This window comes from Sarcophilus harrisii, chromosome 3, assembly GCF_902635505.1.
Source record: "Sarcophilus harrisii chromosome 3, mSarHar1.11, whole genome shotgun sequence".
Lineage (NCBI taxonomy): Eukaryota > Metazoa > Chordata > Mammalia > Dasyuromorphia > Dasyuridae > Sarcophilus > Sarcophilus harrisii.
Genome location: NC_045428.1, coordinates 570,839,456 through 570,858,974, shown reverse-complemented (window position 1 = coordinate 570,858,974; position 19,519 = coordinate 570,839,456). Strand labels below are relative to the sequence as shown.

Genomic DNA, 19,519 nt, shown 5'->3' with positions numbered 1-19,519 from the left:
CACCACCCAGTGGACAGCAACCACCCACATTGTAGGGGCCTCTCTATGTGGGCACTGAATGATCTTGGACTTGAGCGTTTCTTGAAGCTAACTGCAGCAGCAGAAAGCTTCCCTCACTTCTGTAGCAAGGAGTATCTTCAGGCAAAAATGGCTTTTTATCACATGTAAATCCTTTATCTAGTTTTTCTCACACTAGGTTCAAATTAAAAAAATAAAATAATATTCCCCCCCATCCCAGGGGCAACAACTTAAACTCAGTTAAGTATTAACTGAGTTAACTTAACATACTTTTTCATACACATAGCTTATAAATGTCTGAGGTCAAGTTTGAAATCAAGTCTTCCTGACTTCAGGCTAGGTGGTCTATTCACACCACCATCTAGAAATCAATAAGTGCATTATTCATTCAATAGTCCAGACAAGAGGTGGGCAGGGCTGTGGGAGTGTAGGGGAGAGGGGAAGGGATGAATACAAGAAATGTCTTAAAGATAGAAATGACAACTGATTGGATATACAAGATGAGTGAGAAAGAGGAACTGAAGATGGTGTTACTCTTGCAAACCAGGGTGACTGTGAGCTGGGGAGTCTCTTGGCAACAATACGGAATTGTGGAAGAGGTGAGGATTTGTTGGAGGAGAGAATGGGTTCAGTTCTGGACACAGTGAATATGTGATAGACAATGGATATCTGGTTTGAGGTGCCCCAAGTGTGGGAGTAGAGCTCAGGAGAGAGACCAAGGCTAAATAGATAGCTCTTGGATTCACAGAATCTAAGAGAACTGATTTCAGAAAAGCAAAAACACATTCTCTCTTTGTTCTTTCACTGTCTCTGAGCTACATCTTGACTTATTGAGGAAAATAACACTTGTTTCTCAGAAGGGTGACTCTCTTTTCTCTCTTTCAAACCTCACATTCTATGTGTTTGGATAGAAAGCAAAATAGAAGATAATATAAAGCATTTTGAGAATCTCAAAGTGCTACATAACTGCTAATAATAGCTAGCTATTTAATAATTTAATATTAATGTTGATTAATAGTTAATTATTAGCTATTTTAATAATAGTTACTATTACTATTACTATTATTACTATTACTAAAAGAAATCATGGTTGAGTTCCAATGATCTTGTGATGGAGAGAACCATCTGCATCCAGAGAGAGCACTGTGGGGACTGAATGTGGATCACAACATAATATTTTCACTCTTTTTGTTATTGTCTGTTTGCATTTTGTTTTCTTTCTCACTTTTTGCTCCTTTTTGACCTGATTTTTCTTGTGCAGCATGATAATTGTGGAAGTATATAAAGATTTGTACATGTTTAACTTATATTGGATTACTTGCTATCTGAGGAGGGGATGGGAGGAAAGGAGGGAGAAAAAATTTGGAACACAAGATTTTTGCAAGAGTGAATGTTGAAAACTATCTATGCATATATTTTGAAAATAAAAAAGCTTAAAATATCATGGTTGAATTAGCACCTTTAAGTACCTCTGCCCCGCAAATAAGATTGAGGGATCCAATCATTTCAAGTTACAGATCTCCCTCTGCAGGCTGCCAGAAGGAGGTATACTTGGTTTCTTTCCTTTCTTCCTTTCTTCTTCCTCCTGCTTCCTGCAGTGGGAAGGGTATGGCCTGAAAGCCATAGGGAACCGGTAGCAACTTCCCTAGGCTAACTCTTGGTAAGGAGTAAGGGAAACAGAGGTTTGATGGGCCCTGAATGTTTTTGAATATTCAACCTCCTATTGCTTCTGACATGAGCAGTCTTGGTTTGCATCTGATCAGTGCCATTCTCTGTTCCCATTCTCTACTGGTCCAGCTCTGGCTTCAGGAATCCTAGAGGATGCTTGGCCCTGGTCCCTACTCAGGCTGCCAGAGCTGTTGCTTCTCTTTCACGGGCTGTGACCCTTCTCCCTTCTGGGCACACTGGCTTGTCTAGGAAAGTTTCTCACTCCCTCAAGCCACCCAGCACTTGCAGAACTTGGAACAGAAGCAAAGGATTTTTAGTCCTTTGAACCTCACTGGCTTTTGAAGCAGTGTTCTTATGTACTTCCCTCACAATCTCTCAGCTCTGGGCATTTCTTATGGCTGTCCTATATACCTGGAATGTTCTTGCCCCTCATCTCTTCCTTCTTTCTAGCTTGCCTGGCTTCCTTCAAGTTGCAGCTAAAATTCCCCTCTACCCAGGAAGCCTTCCCCAGTCCCTCTTAATTCTAGTGCTTTTCTTCTGTAGATTATTTTCTATTTATCCTGTATAAAGCTTGTTTGTACATTGTTTAAATGCCTTATCTACTAAATCTAAGTTCCTGGAGGGCAGGGACTGTATATTCTCAGTACTTTGTGTAGTACATAGCACATAGTAGGCAGTTAGTAAATGCTTATTTTTGGCAAGCCCTTCCATCAGATCTGCTTGTGTTCCCTGAACACTCACTCCATGCATCAAGGCAGCTAAGCACTTTGTGTGTCCACCTTTCATCCAACTCTTACCAGTGGCTCTAAGAAGCTATAACATGGGCAGCCTTCACAGTCTGGCAGGACCTCTGACAGACAGACTAAACCAGGCTGAGGGCAACCAACAAGCCTCAAACCCATTGGTGAGTTAAAGCCTAGCCAGACATCGAGGATGCTAAGGTTGATCACTGTATCCTGAGCCACACCCTGTAGATTTCACTTTCATCTTGCCACTAGACTTTGATGTCTAGAAGAGAGCCTCAGCTTTGAGCAACTGTGTCTCACTTAAATCAAGATGCACATCAAGGTATCACCCCACAGTGTCACTGGTCCTGTGAAATCAAGCATGAATAAACTGACTCATCTTCCCCTCTTCCTAATTTCTTAACCTATGTCATCTCTGATTCTTTATTCTCTCTTCCCATGTTAGTTCCAAATCCTGTCATTTCTATCTTCCTAACATCTCTTGTATGTCTCCCTCTTCCTCTGACACTGTCACCACCCTGGTGAAATATTCTATTGAACTACTGAATAGTCTGCCACTGGGTGGTCTCCCCTTGAGCAGTGGTCTAGCCTTCTGAGTTCATATTGGTCCTATTTGACCACAGCTGGACACACTAACTCAACTCTAATATCATTTGGATCCTCTTTGAGAACTAAGGATAACAGCTGAACCGAACTCTCTACCTCAGATCTTTCCACTTTCTCAAGTTGATATCACCCCCCCCCCCTTTCATTCTATCAGGTTCAACAACTCACTATAATCTCCAGAATCAAATACAAAATCCTCTCTTTAGTTTATAAAGCTTCCATAACTGGCCTCCTTTTTACCTTTTTCTTAAACTTTTCTCTCTCTCCTCCTCCTCCTCCCCTTTCTTCATATTCAACAATTCAGTGTTACTGGCATCCTTACAGTGTGACCCTGCAAGGTTTGCCTCAGTTTCCTTATCTGTCAAATGAGTTAACAATAGCATTTATTTCCCAGGGTGCTTGTGAAGATCAAATGAGTTGAGTTCTAAAGTATTTAGCATATAGTATGTGCTTAACAAATAAATATTTGCTATTATCATTTCTTTTTTCTGTCCAACAGGGTAACATTTTAGAGAAACTGTATATCTGCTCAATGCCAAAATTTTTACGCTTTTTGCATGACTGTTTTCTGGACAAAAAGGACCCTCATCTCGTGGTAACTACACTGCACTTTGGGAAGGTACCGGTGAGGCTATATAAGCCAAAGGCACCATCTGCAAAACCCCGTTGCGGGATCATCTTTTTCCATGGAGGCGCTTGCATATTTGGGAGCTTGAGTAAGAAAGGATTTCACTTCTGCTTAGTAAAGAAACAGAACCTTTTCCCAAGACTTTGTTCTCCTTATGCAGGTCAAATAGCGAACATGCATGTTTAAAATTGTTACTTTTCACAGGGATTGGGTATTCAATGGTTTTCAAAATCAAGGATTACACACTCCCTCTTCCCTAAGATTTCAGACTTGACATGTTGGGTGTTAAAACTCAATTTTAAGCCCTTTTCAAAGAAAAGACAAAGGTTTGTGGGGATAATGAGGATGATCTCTGCCATTACTTCCTGACTCAGTATATGTAGACAATTATTATGATCTTGTTCATTCATTCCTCCCATGTATTTCTTGCAAATGAGGACAATCCCCCATGGGGCAGAAGGCAATTAAGTCACATGATCTAAAATACAAGTATTTATAGCATTTAATGTTGAAAGAAACCTTAGGGATCATATCATATGAAGTTCTCAATCTGGGATAGTTAAAACTTGTTTTAAAAAATATTTTGACAATAGTATTTCAATATAATAGGTTTCCTTTATAATCCTATTTTATTTTATACATTTAAAAATATGATTCTAAGAAGGGGGTACATAGACTTCCACAGACTAGCAAAGGGGTGCACAGGATCCTTAAATGGTTAAAAATCCCTGTCCTAGTGTAACTTTTCTCCCCCATTTTACAAAATAGGATCCCTATTTAAGCTTCCAGTAATCAATTCAAACACATAAATTTATGGCCCATTTATGGCCCTACCTTTCACCAAGATAGATAGATCATCTCTGCCAAAGCAGCCACTGGAGCAGCAGTTAGGCATCATCGGTAGTTTGAAATCAGTATTTCTTGTAGGTGATAGTTCAGAGGTCATCATTTTCAAGAGGGGGTGGGTGGGAAAGTGTCTTTGCCTTGACACTTAGCCCAGCGACTCTAAATAAAGTAAGGGCAAAAGGTGAGTAGGACTAATGAGTAATTTCTTTCCTCTTCCCATCCTCCTCAATTCATTGTAGTAATCAATTATCCAGCCCACATATTGGGCTGGATTTTTACCAAGAAAAATAAGCATACCCTAGCCAACACCTCTGAGGCCTCAAAAAACATGAGTTTCCACTCATCAACTCATGGAAAAGTAGAATTCAGTTACAAGGATTGGTGGATTTTCATTTCAAACAATCATTTAAGTTTTAAAAAACCAACAAAAATAACCCATTAGTTTGGAATGAACATAAGGTTTGACTGGATATTTTAGGATCATATTAAGAACATCTCAGGTAACATAATTGTAAAGAAACATGAAACATGGAAAGAGTCATAGAAAGAGAGAATGACCCACAGATGTCCCCCCCATAGGAAGAGAGCAAATGATGAAATAATGAGCAGATAGAACACACATGCTCTTAAAGCTGCGGTAGAGAAGAGAAGAATCATGGCAGGTGGGCAGTGCTGGGAGAGGTAAGTCAGCTACTACTAAAAACTCTTTATTTTCCAGAGTTTTACAACCACCTGTGCTGCTACTTGTCCAGGGAAAGTGACTCCGTGGTTTTATCTGTTGGGTGAGTAACAGATTTTTCTCTGTAAGGTAGGAGGGGTCAGAGCACATATGGAAGGGAATAACTTATTAGATAAGTATTCTGGAAAGCAGAAAGAGGCAGGGAGATCTTTAATCCAGGATAGAGAATCCCTGTTTCTTGAAATTATAAAATCATAGACTTTTAGAAGTGGAAAATATTTACATTGCAACTGAAATCAATCCTTATCCAAAAAATGAAGCCTGACTACAGCATGTCTTCCAGGGAGGCATGTATCATGTACCCACCAACTACTGAGACAAAGCATGGCTTTTCTTGAAGATTTGGGATGTTAGGAAGTTTTTCTTAATCTTAAGCCTAAATCTGTCTCTTTCCAATTTCCACCCATTGCTATGACTTCTGTTCTTTGGAATCAAGCAGGAAAAACTGAACCTCTTTTTCATATGACAGTCTTTCAGATGACTAAAGAGAGCAACTATATCTTCCTAGAATATGTATAGTCAAATAAAACAAACTTTTGCATTAGCTTTATTTACCACCTTCCTCCACTCTGCCAAAGAAGTCTTTTTTTTTTTTTAAATGTTTTAATCATCACTCTTTAATCTAAAAACTCTTTCTCTCCAAACTCTCATGAGTCATTAGTATTTTTGTCTGGTCATTGTGTGATCAATCTTTTCAAGTTGTTTATCTTTATAATATACTTGCTACTGTCGAAATTATTCTCCAGAAGGTTTGGACTAGTTCACAACTCCAAAAGGCATTAATGTGACTATTTTCCCCACATCCTCTCCAGAATTTGTCATTTTCTTTTTCTGTCATCTTAATCTGATAGATGTGAAAGAGTACGACAGAACTGCTTCAATTTGTATTTTCTCCATTATTAATGATTTAGACCATTTTTATGTGACTACTGTTAGATTTGATGTCTTCTGAGAACTACCTGTTTGTATCTTTTGACCATTTATCAATTGAGAATAGCCTTTATTTTTAAAAATTTGACTTAGTTTCTAAATCTTTCATAAAAGAGGCCTTTATCACAAAAAATAAATTGCTGTAAAATTTTTCCTCCCAGCTTCTTGTTTTCCTTCTAAGCTTGGATGTATTTTGCTTGCATAAAATTTTCAAAATTTAATGGAATAAAATTGCACTATGGAATTTACAAATGGCACCTTATTGTGCACTAAGTGCTATGACAGAAGACTCCCAGGATCTCATTCTGACAAAGATATTCAGTCCCCCTTATCTGAGTGTTGCTATTCTCTAGACCTATATCCACCACAGGTGCCACTTCTGCTGTGCCATGCTCCTGACTAGAACCTGTTCCATAATCTGCAGACTTCTCATTTTGCTTCTTAAATTGCTCTGGGCTAGAAAAATGGTGTGCTTTAATGAAAAATTGGTTTTCCCACACAGAGCTTGGTCTGGTGTTTTCTGTGGCGGTTTTATAGAAGGGGAAAGTTTGACAAGTGTGAACTTTTACTCTGTCATCTTGAGTTGGGGGGGGGGGCGCAATAGTTTTTGTTCAACAGTGAGTTCTTGCCTCAATAAGTAAGGTCCTTGAATTTATCAGATACTAGCTTATTGTGTGCTTTGATTTCCATATATTATGTAACTAATTGATTCCACTGATTATATTTCTTAATCAGGAACAAATTATTTTGATGATTATGGCTTTGTAGTATAGTTTGAAATCTGGTACTGCTAGGCTTCCTTCCTTCTTGTTTTTTTCCTCCCATTAATTACCTTGATATCTTTGTCCTTTTGTTCCTCCAAACGAATCATGATTCTTTTCTAGCTTTAAAGTAGTCTTTTGATAGTTTGATTGGTATGGTAATTAATAAAAGTAAATCAAGTTAGATAATATTGTCATTTTTATTATATCGCATTGGCCTTCCCATAAATATTTCTCCAGTTATTTAGACTTATCTTTATTTGAGTAAGGAGTGCTTTGTAATTATGGTAAGATAGTCCCAAGTATTTTATTCATTTCACAGTTACTTTAAATGCAATGTCTCTATCTCATCCTACTGAATTTTTTTGTCAATATACCTAAATGTAGATGGTTTGCATGGGTTTATTTTATATTCTATAATTTTATTAAAGTTGTTCTTTATTTCAATTAGTTTTTTAGTTGACTGTCTAAGGTTCTATGAATTAAGTTAGCATGTCATCTTCAAAAAATGATAGTTTTGTTTCCTCTTTGATTCTGCTTATTCCTTTCTTTTCTTTTTCTTGTTTTCTTGCTGTAGCTAGCATTTCTAATATCATATTGTTGTTGATGAGTCATTTTTCAGTTGTTCTGATAAGGGATATTCTTACTTTCACTCAATCTTATAGGAAAGGGTTCTAACTTATGCCCACCTCAGAAAATTCTGGCTTTTAGTTTTAAAGAGATACTACTTGTTTTAAGGAAAGCTCTATTTATTCATATGCTTTCTTATGTTTGTAACATTCTTATTTTTAAACAGTAGTAAGTACTAAGTACATGTACTGAACTACCATTGTCTTTATCAATTCCACTGACTTAACGCCTTGTAAGAATCCTTGTTTCAGAGTTCTGGCCCTCTGATACTCCATAGGCCTCAGTTTCCTTATTTAAAAATAAAGAAATGGCCTAAATGACCTCTGAGGTTACTTCCAACTCTGTTATGATCCTAACATCCTAAGCATGCTCTCTATCTTATTTCTTATCTTAGCTTATCTTAGCTCTGGTTCCCAAGTTTTCTCACATAAATATATTTTCTTAAAATACAATGCTACTATCTATTTTGTTTCTACTGGGGCAAAAAAAGACATAGCCTGCAAGAACCATATTTTATCCATGAATACCTTCTACAAAGTTATAATTTTTAAGTCAATACTTCTTTATTTGTCTGTTCCCATGTATCAAATAAAAGTAATTCTTGTTAATAGAATGATGCACTCTATATAGTATACTAGAAAGAACATTTGGATTTGAAGTTATTTCCTAGCTGTATAACCTTGGTGCAGAGATTCTTAACATTTTTACTGTGTCATGGGTCCTTTAGTAAATTTGATGAATTTTATTGAGTCCTCAGAACAATGTTTTTGGATACATTAATAACATTCTTTTAAGATTACAAAGAAAACCGATTACATTAAAATAGTTATCATAATTTTTTTTCCTGTGCATACCTTTTGATCCAGCAGTGTCTCTACTGGGTTTGCATCCCAAAGAGATTTTAAATGTGGGAAAAGATCCCACATGTGCAAAAATGTTTATGGCAGCCCTTTATGTAGTGGCAAGGAATTGGAGACTGAGTAGATGCCTATCAGTTGGGGAATGGCTGAATAAACTATGGTATATGGATGTTATAGAATATTATTGTTGAATTCTATAAGAAATGATGAGCAAGATGATTTCTGAAAAGCTTGGAGAGACTTCCATGAACTGATGCTGAGTAAAGTGAGCAGAACTAGGAAAACATTGTATGCAGTAAGAGCAAGATTATGTGATGATCAGCTCTGATGGACATGCCTCTTCTCAACAATGAGGTGATTCAGGTCAATTCCAATAGATCTGTGATGGAGAGAGCCATCTACATCTAGAGAGAAGTGTATAGGGACTGAATGTGGATCACAACATGGTATTTTCACCTTTTTGTTGTTATTGTTGTTGGTTTGCTTGGTTTTCTTTCCCTTTTGAGTTGATTTTTTTTGTAGAGCATGATAAATATGGAAATATGTTTAGAAGAATATTGTATATGTTTAACTTCAATTGGACTGCTTATTCTGTTGGGGAGGGAAGGAGAGAGGAAGGAGTGAAAAATAGGAAAACAAGATTTTGCAAAGGTAGATGTTGAAACCTATCTTTGTATGTATTTGGAAAAATAAAATACTATTATAATAAAAAAGGACTTAAAAGAAAAAAATTAAAAGTTCATGGATCTCAAGTTAAAAATTTTACTCTTATTTTAGAGTGAGTCACTAACTCTCTCTGGGCCTCATTTTTCTCCTTTGTAAAATCAAGTTGGCATCTCTATTGCCCTTTCTAGATCTGACAATCTATACTTCTTAGATAAAACATTTTAAACTAGAACCTTGAACATAAGTGAAACTGATTTTATGACTAGGTATAATCCCATTTATCTCTTAACTCCTCTTTAGTTATCGCATGGTTCCTGACCACAAGTACCCCGCTCCATTGAATGACTGCATAACTGCTACAATCCACTTTCTGAGAACTCTGGACACCTATGGGGTGGATCCATCTCGGGTCATCCTCTGTGGAGACAGTGCTGGAGGGTCAAGTGCAACTTCTATTTGCCAAATGCTTGTGACCCAACCAGATCTTCCTAAGATACGAGCGCAGATTCTGATCTACCCCTATATCCAGGGATTTAATTTCCAGCTGCCTTCACATCAACAGAACAAAAATATCCCATTACTTACCCTGAGTGATCTTGGTCTTTATTTGTGCTTTTATTTTGATATGGACCCGTCTTGGACATCCATTTTTATGCAAAATGCTCATGTGCCTCCTGAGATGCAAGAAGGAAGTATGTGGAAATAATTAATGGTGTCAACAACATACCTTAAGAGGTTCAAAGAGAGGCTACCAACCCATGTCACCAGGTTCTTTTAATGAAGATGCTTACTTGGAAAGCAAAATGTTGTTACAGCCAACAAATTCACCCCTAATTGCTGACGATGACATCATTGCCCAACTCCCTGAAACCCTGCTTGTGAGCTGTGAGTTTGATATCCTACGGGATGATGCCCTGTTGTACAAGAAGAGGCTGGAGGACCTGGGAGTGCCTGTGAGCTGGCATCACATAGAAGATGGTTTTCATGGAGTGCTCTTCACCTTTGGCCAAAAGGTGTTTTATTTCCCCTGCTCCTTAAAAATTCTGAATATTATTATTCTTTTTATAAAGGAACTGTGAACCTCACTCCCAGGACTTTCAGGAAAGAATGGCTAGTGTGGACTCTGTTTAAAACTAGGGGCCCTGTTGAGTTTCATTTTACTGATTTATGAAATAGGGCAGGTTCTGCGGCGGAGGAGAAGAGCTTGGGAGGATTAACCTGCCATAGATTCAAGAATGACAAAACAGTTTCTGATGGATAAATAGTTAAAGGAAGATGGTTTGAAGTAGTGCTTAATCACAGACATGGTGGTGGGAAGACCAGGCAGGTTAAGCCTTATGTTACCTTTTTTAAGTCTATATTAGTTATGTGGACCATTCATATTGGGAGTATGCATCTTAGGAGATGAGTTGGGAGTGTGCAAATGATTCCAGAAAAAAGCTCACGTCTGACAGGAACACCTGTCTTCACTATCTGAGCTCCTAGTGACTGGGAATAAGAGTGACAAAAGGGCCTATGATTGAGACTTGACAATATCACGTGCCTTTCTGTGACCAACTTGGAAGGAAAGGTGGCATTTCTCTTCGACTCAGAAATAGGTTTATACTGACTAAAAGAGATCAAAGGAAGAGGAAAAGGGGCAACAGGTACAGAAATATTTATCGTGGTTCATCTTTTTAAAATACAAAGAACTGGAGTCAAAGGAAGTTCCCACCAATTAGACAATTGCTGAACCTATGGTATCTAAATATAATGGATTACTATTGTGATGGAAGCAATGACAAAAGGGAGAGTTTTAAAGAAACTTGGGAAAATGTATATGAATCAATAAAGGTCAAATGAGTAGAATCAAAACAATTTCTCCTATAACAACATTGTAATATACAATAACATTGTAAAGAAAAAAAAATTTTTGAAAGATAAGTACCTTGATCAATCCAATGACCAGCCATAATTTCAGAGAAGTAGTGATAAAGCCTGTTATTTGAGAGGTTAAAATGTAGACTTACATATGTGGATATGGCCAGTGGGGGAATTTGTTTTGCTTAACTGCATTTTTGTTACAAGGCTATTGTTTCAATGGGGGGTAAGGTTAAGAATGGATGGCAGAGTTAGGGTTGTCTCAAAAAATAAATAACAGAGAGAAAAAAGAATCATTGAAACATCAAAAAAAATAGGAGGGAGGGCAAAGCTGCTTGGCACAGTGGATAGAATACCAATCCTGGAGTCAAGAGGACCTAAGTTCAAATCCAGTTAACCTTGGTTGCCTTGCAAATTTTTTTTTAAAAAATCCATAGGGAGGAGTTAAGAAAACAAGAAATGAAGTCGAGATAAGGAGGCTGACTTTGCAGTTACATGTTTAATATATTATATACATAACTGAATATAAATTTGCAGTTTTAGATATAATTCTCTTTTGCTCTGCTCCATATTTGGAAATCCTCACTTTATTTGGTTTGTTAAGTGCTGAATTATTTTTAAATCCTCTAAAGTAAAGAAAAATGACATTTGAAGTTATCAAGAATGAGAGGCAAGATAATTAGTTCTATATCTTCTAGATTAAATTGGATATATTCTACATGCATGTATATTAATGAGTGTAAAGATGTGAAGATATAGGGAATTACTCTATATTACACTGGGATCCAAGGTATACACAGAAAATGTACTTGAAGTTAGAAAAAGAATATATTTTCAAAAGAGTAACTTAGATTCCTGAAAAGTCCTATGACTAGATTTTGCAAGAACAAGAGCAAGAGGTTCCCCCTTAGTGTGGTGGTTTTTGGCTTTTGTAGAGCTGTGAATCTGTATCCAACTGTCTGGACTCCAGCATCCTAATGTAGATGCTGCCCTCAACATCTTAGGAGTACATACTTAGAACTATCAAGTTCATGAAACTTATCAGGAGGGGACAGGCAATAGGGAACTACTGGGGTTTATTGAGGAGGAGGATGACATGGCCAAACTTGTGCTTTAGGGAGATCAATTTGGCAGCTGAGTAGAGGATGAACTGGAGTGGGGAGAGACTTGAGACAGGCAGACATACCAATAGCAGGTAGCCATTGTAGTAAACCAGGAACAAGATGATGAGGTCCTGCACTAGAGAGGTGGCAGTGTCAAAGGGGAAGAAGGGAGCCTATTTGAGAAATGTTACAAAGGTAAAACTGGTAGGTCATGGCAACAGATTGGACATGGAGAATGCCAAGAGAAGATGAAATTTTAAACCTGAATAACTGGAAGAATGATGTTGTCCTTGACAATAATAGAGATGCTTAGAAGAGGGAAAGTTTCAGGGGAAAAATAATGAATTTGGTTTTAGACATGTCAAATTTAAGAAGACTACAGGATATCCAATTTGAGATATCCAGTAAGACAGAGGAACATGCAAAGGTGGAAATCTTTAAAAAGGCTATCACATTTGAGAAAAGCTCTATAACTCAGACAGATCAATCAAGTATTTATTAAGTGTTCATTATGTATAGGCACTGTGCTTTTCACTGAGAATATCGATAAAGGAAAAAAATAGTCCTTGTGTTCAAGGAGTTTAGATTCTAATGAGACTGAAAATATGTACTAATTAAGTATATATAAACTACATGCAATATTAATAATGAGCATAATTTCAAGGGGAAGGCACTGCAGACTGGGGTGGGAAATGGGAATGAGGAGGGTGAGTGCATTGAGTGACCAGGAAAGTTTGCCTCTAGATCAAGTGAGGATTGGAAATGAGTTTTGAAGGAATCAGAAGAAGCCAAAGGTGAAGATGAGGAAAAAGAGGATTTTTTGGGAAAATTCATGGAGTTGGGAGGTGTTTTGTTCTCAGTGGCCATAAAGGTGGAAAGGAAGAGAAGGAAAAAAAGGGAACATATCCACTTAAGGGCATGAAAGAAAAGTCCAGAGGAAGGCAATTGAGAGGAAGATGAAAAATGGGTATGAAACTCTGAATATAATGTTAGGACATGGATATTCTGGATTTAATAGAAAATTTTACACATAAGAAATATAAAATTAACATCAACCACTAATTTTAAGAGACTCAAGAACAAATTATTTATGTTCTATCCATGGAAATGTGAATCATATGTCTAAAATTGTCATTAGTATTTGGGTAGCTCAAAAGAAAGACTGGGTAGAGCTGAGTATGATGTGACTGTAAAAAGTAAAACTGTGTAGGGAAAGATAAAAACTAATTATGTCATACAACTGACATGCAAAAACAAAAATGAACACAGGAATTAGATGGAGTAGGAGGACTGATAGTTTTGAAATCCTACTCACATCTGAAATGGGTTAAAGAAGGAATAATACATATATATATCTAGAAGGGTACAAAATACATAAGTGGGGGGGGATAGGATAAGGTGGAATATAGAAGAGTAAGTAGATTAATGAGAATGGAATAAGGTGTATAGATTAAGAATAATGGCTGGAGAGCAATTTGGAACTATGCTCAAAAAGTTATCAAACTATGCATACCCTTTGATCCAGCAGTGTTACTACTGGGCTTATATCCCAAAGAGATCATAAAGAAGGGAAAGGGACCTGTTTTAAAAGAAGAATGTTTGTGGCCCTTTCTTTGTAGGGTGAGAAACTGGAAACTGAGTGGATGCCCACTGGTTTAGAGAATGGCCGAAGGAAATTGTGGTATATGAATATTATGGAATATTATTGTTTGGTAAGAAATGACCAACAAGATGGATTTCAGAAAGGCCTGGAGACTTTTACACGAACTGGATGCTGAGTGAAACGAAAGAGGGCCGGAGATCATTATATACTTCCAAAACAATTGTATGATGATCAAGATGGACCTTGGCCATCCCGGAACGAGATCAACCAAATCATTTCCAATGGAGCAGTAATGAACTGAACCAGCTACAAGGAAAAGAACCTGGGAGATGACTAAAAACCATTACATTGAATTCAACCCATATTTTTGCCCACCTGCATTTTTGATTTCCTTCACAAGTTAATTGTACAATAACCCAGAATCTGATTCTTTTTACGCAAAATAATGGTTTTATGATACTTATTGTGTATGTAATTTATACTTTAATATATTCAACATCTACTGGTCATCCTGCCATCTAGGGGAGGGGGTGGGGGCAAGGAGGGGAAAAATTGGAACAAAAGGTTTGGCAATTGTCAGTGCTGTAAAATTACCCATACATATTACTTGTAAATAAAAAGCTACTTAAAAAAAAGATGAAGAAGAATGGGATAAAAAGGGAGGGAAAAGGTAAGAGTTAGGATAAGAGAGGGATCCTTGGAAGAGGGGAAGCAAATTAATAGCAAATTAGGCTAGAGGATACAAATAAAGTAGAAAATTCAGCAGGTTTAGGAAACAAGCAATACACATAACCAAAATAATAATGATCATTTAAATTAGAACTTATTAGGAAAAAAAGCAGGGATAATAATCATTGACCTCAGATAAGGTTAAAATAAAATAGATTCAGTTAAAAGAAAAACTGTAGAAAAGAAAAGAAATGTAGAGAAGCTACATTATATATTAACCATATTGTTTTAGACTATTCAAAACAACTAAATAGCATAGGTTGGAATATTGCTACGGTATAGGACATGATAAGTTGGTGGATTTAGAATATGGAAAGACTTGGACCTAAGATGATGTTATCTACTTTCAGAGAAAGAGGACAAAAAAGCAAAGTTCATTTTTAACACAATTAAAAAATAATAAAAAATATATATATTATTCTATATATGAAGAATAATTATTCCTAACACCATATACACTATTTGAAAAAATAGGTAGAAAAGGAGTCATATCAAATTCCTTTTACGACATAAAGATGGTGTTGATGCCTAAGTCAGGAAGAGCTAAAATAGATAAAGTATAGAACACTTTCCCTAATGAATAGAAATGCAAACATTTTAAATAAAATATTAATAAAGAGATTACAGCAATATATCACAAAGATCATACACTGTGACCAGATGGGGACTTATTTATATCAGGAATACAGGGTTAGTTCAATATTAGGAAAACTTGACATAATTGACAACATCAATAACAGAGCCAACAGAAATCACAATTATCTCAATAGATGGTCTGTCTCAGTTTTACATGAGAATCAAGATAGTAATGAAAATGTAATTGCTATAGGGAAATATATAATACCTATTTTAATCCAAAAAATTACTGGTGGTGTTTGTCTGTCTTGATAAGGTGATGGATACATAGCTAAAACTGTAGTGGCATTTTTGATGAAAATATATTCTATTTGTTAGGGGGGGAAATAGAACTAATAACAATGGGGAAAATAATTTTTTAAATAACGAGGTTAGAAGCAAGATTATAAGAGAGTAAGCACAAAGTAAAAAAAGTAAAATAAAAAGTTAATATAATTTTCCCAGGAATCTAGTTATGGAAGCAAAGGAAGACAATAGGAGGTGAACAAGTAATATTATTGTATTATAATATTGTAACCTAAAGGAAGGAGTCAACAGATGAGGAGAAATTGACTATTTGAGAGAAGTGGGCAGTCAAGAGCAAGAGGAGAGTGTAAAGTTAAGATTCTTTGTCAAGAAACTGCTGGGAAAACTGGAAATTAGTATGGCAGAAATTAGGCATGGACCCAGACTTAACACTGTACACCAAGATAAGATCAAAATAGGTCCATGATTTAGGCATAAAGAACAAGATTATAAATAAATTAGAGGAACATAGGATAGTTTACATCTCAGACTTGTGGAGGAGGAAGCAATTTGTGACCAAAGATGAACTAGAGATCATTATTGATCACCAAATAGAAAATTTTTATTATATCAAATTAAAAAGCCTTTGTACAAACAAAACTAATGCAAATAAGATTAAAAAGGAAGCAAACAAACCGGGGAAAATATTTTAAAGTTAAAAAGCCCTGATAAAAAACCTCATTTCCAAAAATATATAGGAATTGACTTTAAAAAGAAACCGCCTTATATGAACAATTTTCAGTGATGAAACTGAAACTATTTCCACTCATAGGAGTGTTCCAAATTACTATTGATGAGAGAATGCAAATGAAGACAACTCTGAGATAAACTCAAAACCCGTCAGATTGGCTAGATGACAGGAAAAAAATGATGAATGCTGGAGGGGATGGGAAAACCGGCCTTTAAATTGATGCATTGTTTGGAGTTTGGAACCAAACCAACCATTCTGGGAGAGCAATTAATTTGCCCAAAAGTTATCCAAACTGTGCATACCCTTATCCGCCTTGGCCACCACGGGAATCCCAAAGAGATACTAAAGAAAGGAAAAGGACCTGTATGGGAAAATTTGTGGTGGTATCCTTTTTAGTGGCCAAAGCTGCCTGAATGGATGCCCATCAATTGGAGAATGGTTGGGTAAATTGTGGTATAAGAATGATGGAAATACTATTGTTCTGTAAGAAAATGACCAGCAGGAGGAATACAGGGAGGCTTGGAGAGACTTACATGAACTGATGCTGAGGAAATGAGAGAAAGGGATCCCCTTACATACCCTCAACAATGATGCTGTATGAGGGATGTATTCTGATGGAAGGTGGATTTCTTTGAAAGGAGAAGATCCAAATTCAGTTCCAAATTTAATTTCCAAAAGTTAACATCCAAAGAAAGAACACTGGGAAATTTAAATTTAAACTGTTTATATTTTTGTTTTTCTTCTTGGTTTTTTACCTTCTTGAATCCAATTTTCCTGTGCAAAAAAGAGAACTGTTTGGCCCCCACAATATTGGTAAACCTTAGAATAACGGACATTTTAAATGTTAGGACTGTTTTGTCATTCGGGGAGTTTTTTGGGAAGGAAGGGAAAAGTCAGAACAGAAGTGATTGCAAGGGATAATGCTGTAAAAAATTCCCCAGGCATGGGTTCTGTCAATAAAAAGTTATAATTTAAAAAAAAAAGATTCTTTGTCAAGATTCTAAAGGAAGGAGACAGAGGCCAGAGGGGGAGTAATAGCAAACTCCAGAAGGAGTGAAGTGATTAGAAGTTGCAGCAAGAATATAGAATATATTTAGGAAGGATTGAGGAATAGGGAAAGATAGTCTGAAAAAAGAGGAAGTTATTCTAGAAAGTGCTATGAATAGTCAATTATCCCTGGGATGTCATAGCTGGAATGGACTGAAGGTGCAGATTATGGAAACTAAGGAGATTTATGGACTAGGGAACAAGGATATCTGAAGGAATATCAATATGTAAATTAAAGTAAAAGATAGGGGTTGGAGATAGAGGGAAGATTAATCCAGGTGCTGAAGAACTTGAAAATGGAGGGAGAGTGATCTTTGGACCGGTAGAGAATAGCAAACTCCTGGATAGGGGACCTGTAATGTTCTTGGTGAGTTTCTTGGGGTCTTCTTGGGAGCAAGCCTTCCTTTCAGTTCCAGTAATAACCCAAGAGTACCAGGGGAAAGTCCAAACTTTTATTATCTCTTTTCACCTTGGGTCACAACTTCGTGGCCCTTTGGGACAGGATTTGGTTTTGGTGGAGAAAAATAAAGGAGGAGAGCCTGATACCAGAATGGTGTGAGATGGGATGGGGAATCCAAGGGCTTGTTCTTCAGCCTCCAGTCCGGTTTCTCTAGCCTTCTCCATGAACGTGGCTGGAGGGCCCAGCTTATGTGCCTACACTGAAAGTACAAACCAATTATTATATCACTAGGGAAACCAATTATTTGTTGTAAGATTAAATCAATTACACTGAACTTAAGAGAACTATTAAGCATTGGCCGAACTAGATAGCCATTGTCTCATCAATTCCACTTAGTTATTAGTACCTTGTAAGAATCCTTGTTTCAAGTTCTAGCCCATAACAGGGACATAGATTTAGATGGAATGAAATTCAAAGGAAAATAAATTCCCAAGTGACAGTGGGAGGAAAGAAAGGGATGGAAATGATCGGTAATTATCAGTTCAATGTCAATTTCTAAGAAGGTATCCAGTAGGAAACACTAAGGATCTGTCCTTGGCCCTGTGTTATTAGATGTTATTTTTCAACCAATAAACTTTTATGGAGTACTTACTTTGTGTCAGGCACTACAAATACAAAGACAAAAATCAAATACCTCTTGATCTCAAAGAACTTATATTCTAAAGGGAAAAACAAAAGGAACATATATAATTGTATATGTCTATATATCTAGAAATATATGCATATGTATATACCTATATAAGAATATATAGAATGTATATATGATATATATGAAAATGTAATATAATACTCTCTCAATATATATATCTTCAGAAATACATATATAGAGAGAGACAGAGACAGAGAGAGAGACAGAGAGACAGAGAGACAAAGAGAGAGATACATACATACACACATACATATCTATAAGTATATTAAGGAAGTGTCAGGGCAGACATGATAACTGACTTCAAGAATGGACACAGATTATACTTGCTTCATTCTTACGGGGAAGAATTAGGAATAATGGGTGGTAATTTTAAATTGTCCAATTTAATAATGATAGCTAACATTTATATAGTGCTTACTATGTACCAGGTAATATAGTAAGTTCTTTACAACTGCTGTCTCATGGAATAATTACAATATGGAAGCCACTGAATTAGCAGAAGTAGCAACAGCAAGACACACATATACACATATATGTAGAGCCATATTATACATACTTCTATTTATCATTTTTCTCTGGATACATATAGTATCTTCCTTCATAGATGCTTTGTATTTAATTTGAGTATTTCTAATACTAAAAATGACTTTGTTGCTCAAAGTTGTTCTTAAAACAATATTGCTGTTACTAGACTCTTTCTTAGATCATGGCTTTCATAGTCCAACAATATTTCTCCTGGATTTAATTATTTTTTTAATTTTTCCAATGAGATAATTCACATTGTCTTCTGTTTTTTCATTCTTTTGATTTTGTTTTTATCATTTCTTGATGTATCATAAAGTCTTTAGTTTTCATTTGTCCAATTCTAATTTTTATGTAATTATTTTCTTAAGTGAACTTTTGTACCTCCTTTTCCATTTGGCCAATTCTATTTTTCAAGGATTCTTCTTCTTTGGATTTTTGCCTCTTTTAGCAATTGGCCTATTCTATTTTTTAAGGTGTTTTCTTCAGTAGTTTTTTGCTCTCCTTTACCAAGCTGCTGACTTGGTTTTCTTATTGTTTTGCATCACTATCATTTCCTTTCCCAATTTTTCCTCTACCTTTCTTACTTGATTTTAAGAATCCTTTTGAGCTCTTCCATGGTCTGGGTCCAATTTATACTATTCTTTGAAGCTTTAGGTGTAGGAATTTTGACCTTTTTGTCTTTTTCTGAGTTTGAACTTCCCTGTCACCATAGTAATTTTGTGTCAGGATTTTTTTTTAGTTATTTGTTCTTTTTTCCAGCCTATTTCTTGACTTTAAACTCTATGCTAAAGTAGAATTCTGCTTCTAGGGGGAAGGGACACTTCCAACCTTCA

The 19,519-nt window shown here is 36.2% G+C and overlaps 2 protein-coding genes across 3 annotated transcripts in view; one reads left to right on the top strand and one right to left on the bottom strand.

The window, feature by feature from the left end:
* The window catches only part of DHRS3 (dehydrogenase/reductase 3), a 113,533-nt gene extending 103,771 nt beyond the window's left edge, over nucleotides 1–9,762 (bottom strand). Inside the window, exons 1-2 of one of the 2 annotated variants that reach the window (XM_031962833.1) lie at nucleotides 9,684–9,762; nucleotides 4,501–4,671 (exon numbers count right to left, since the gene is read on the bottom strand). The gene's annotated coding sequence lies outside the window, so the exon portion shown is untranslated. The remainder of the gene's footprint in view (nucleotides 1–4,500; nucleotides 4,672–9,683) is intronic. The other variant, XM_031962834.1, reaches the window with a different exon arrangement.
* On the top strand, nucleotides 3,482–11,212 carry LOC100914824 (arylacetamide deacetylase-like 4). Its single transcript, XM_031962831.1, is given in 5 exon segments — nucleotides 3,482–3,754; nucleotides 5,231–5,294; nucleotides 9,399–9,780; nucleotides 9,783–9,825; nucleotides 9,828–11,212. Coding segments are annotated over 5 exon segments (1,110 nt in total). The 5' UTR covers nucleotides 3,482–3,483; the 3' UTR covers nucleotides 10,178–11,212.
* Nucleotides 11,213–19,519: the final 8,307 nt, after the last annotated feature.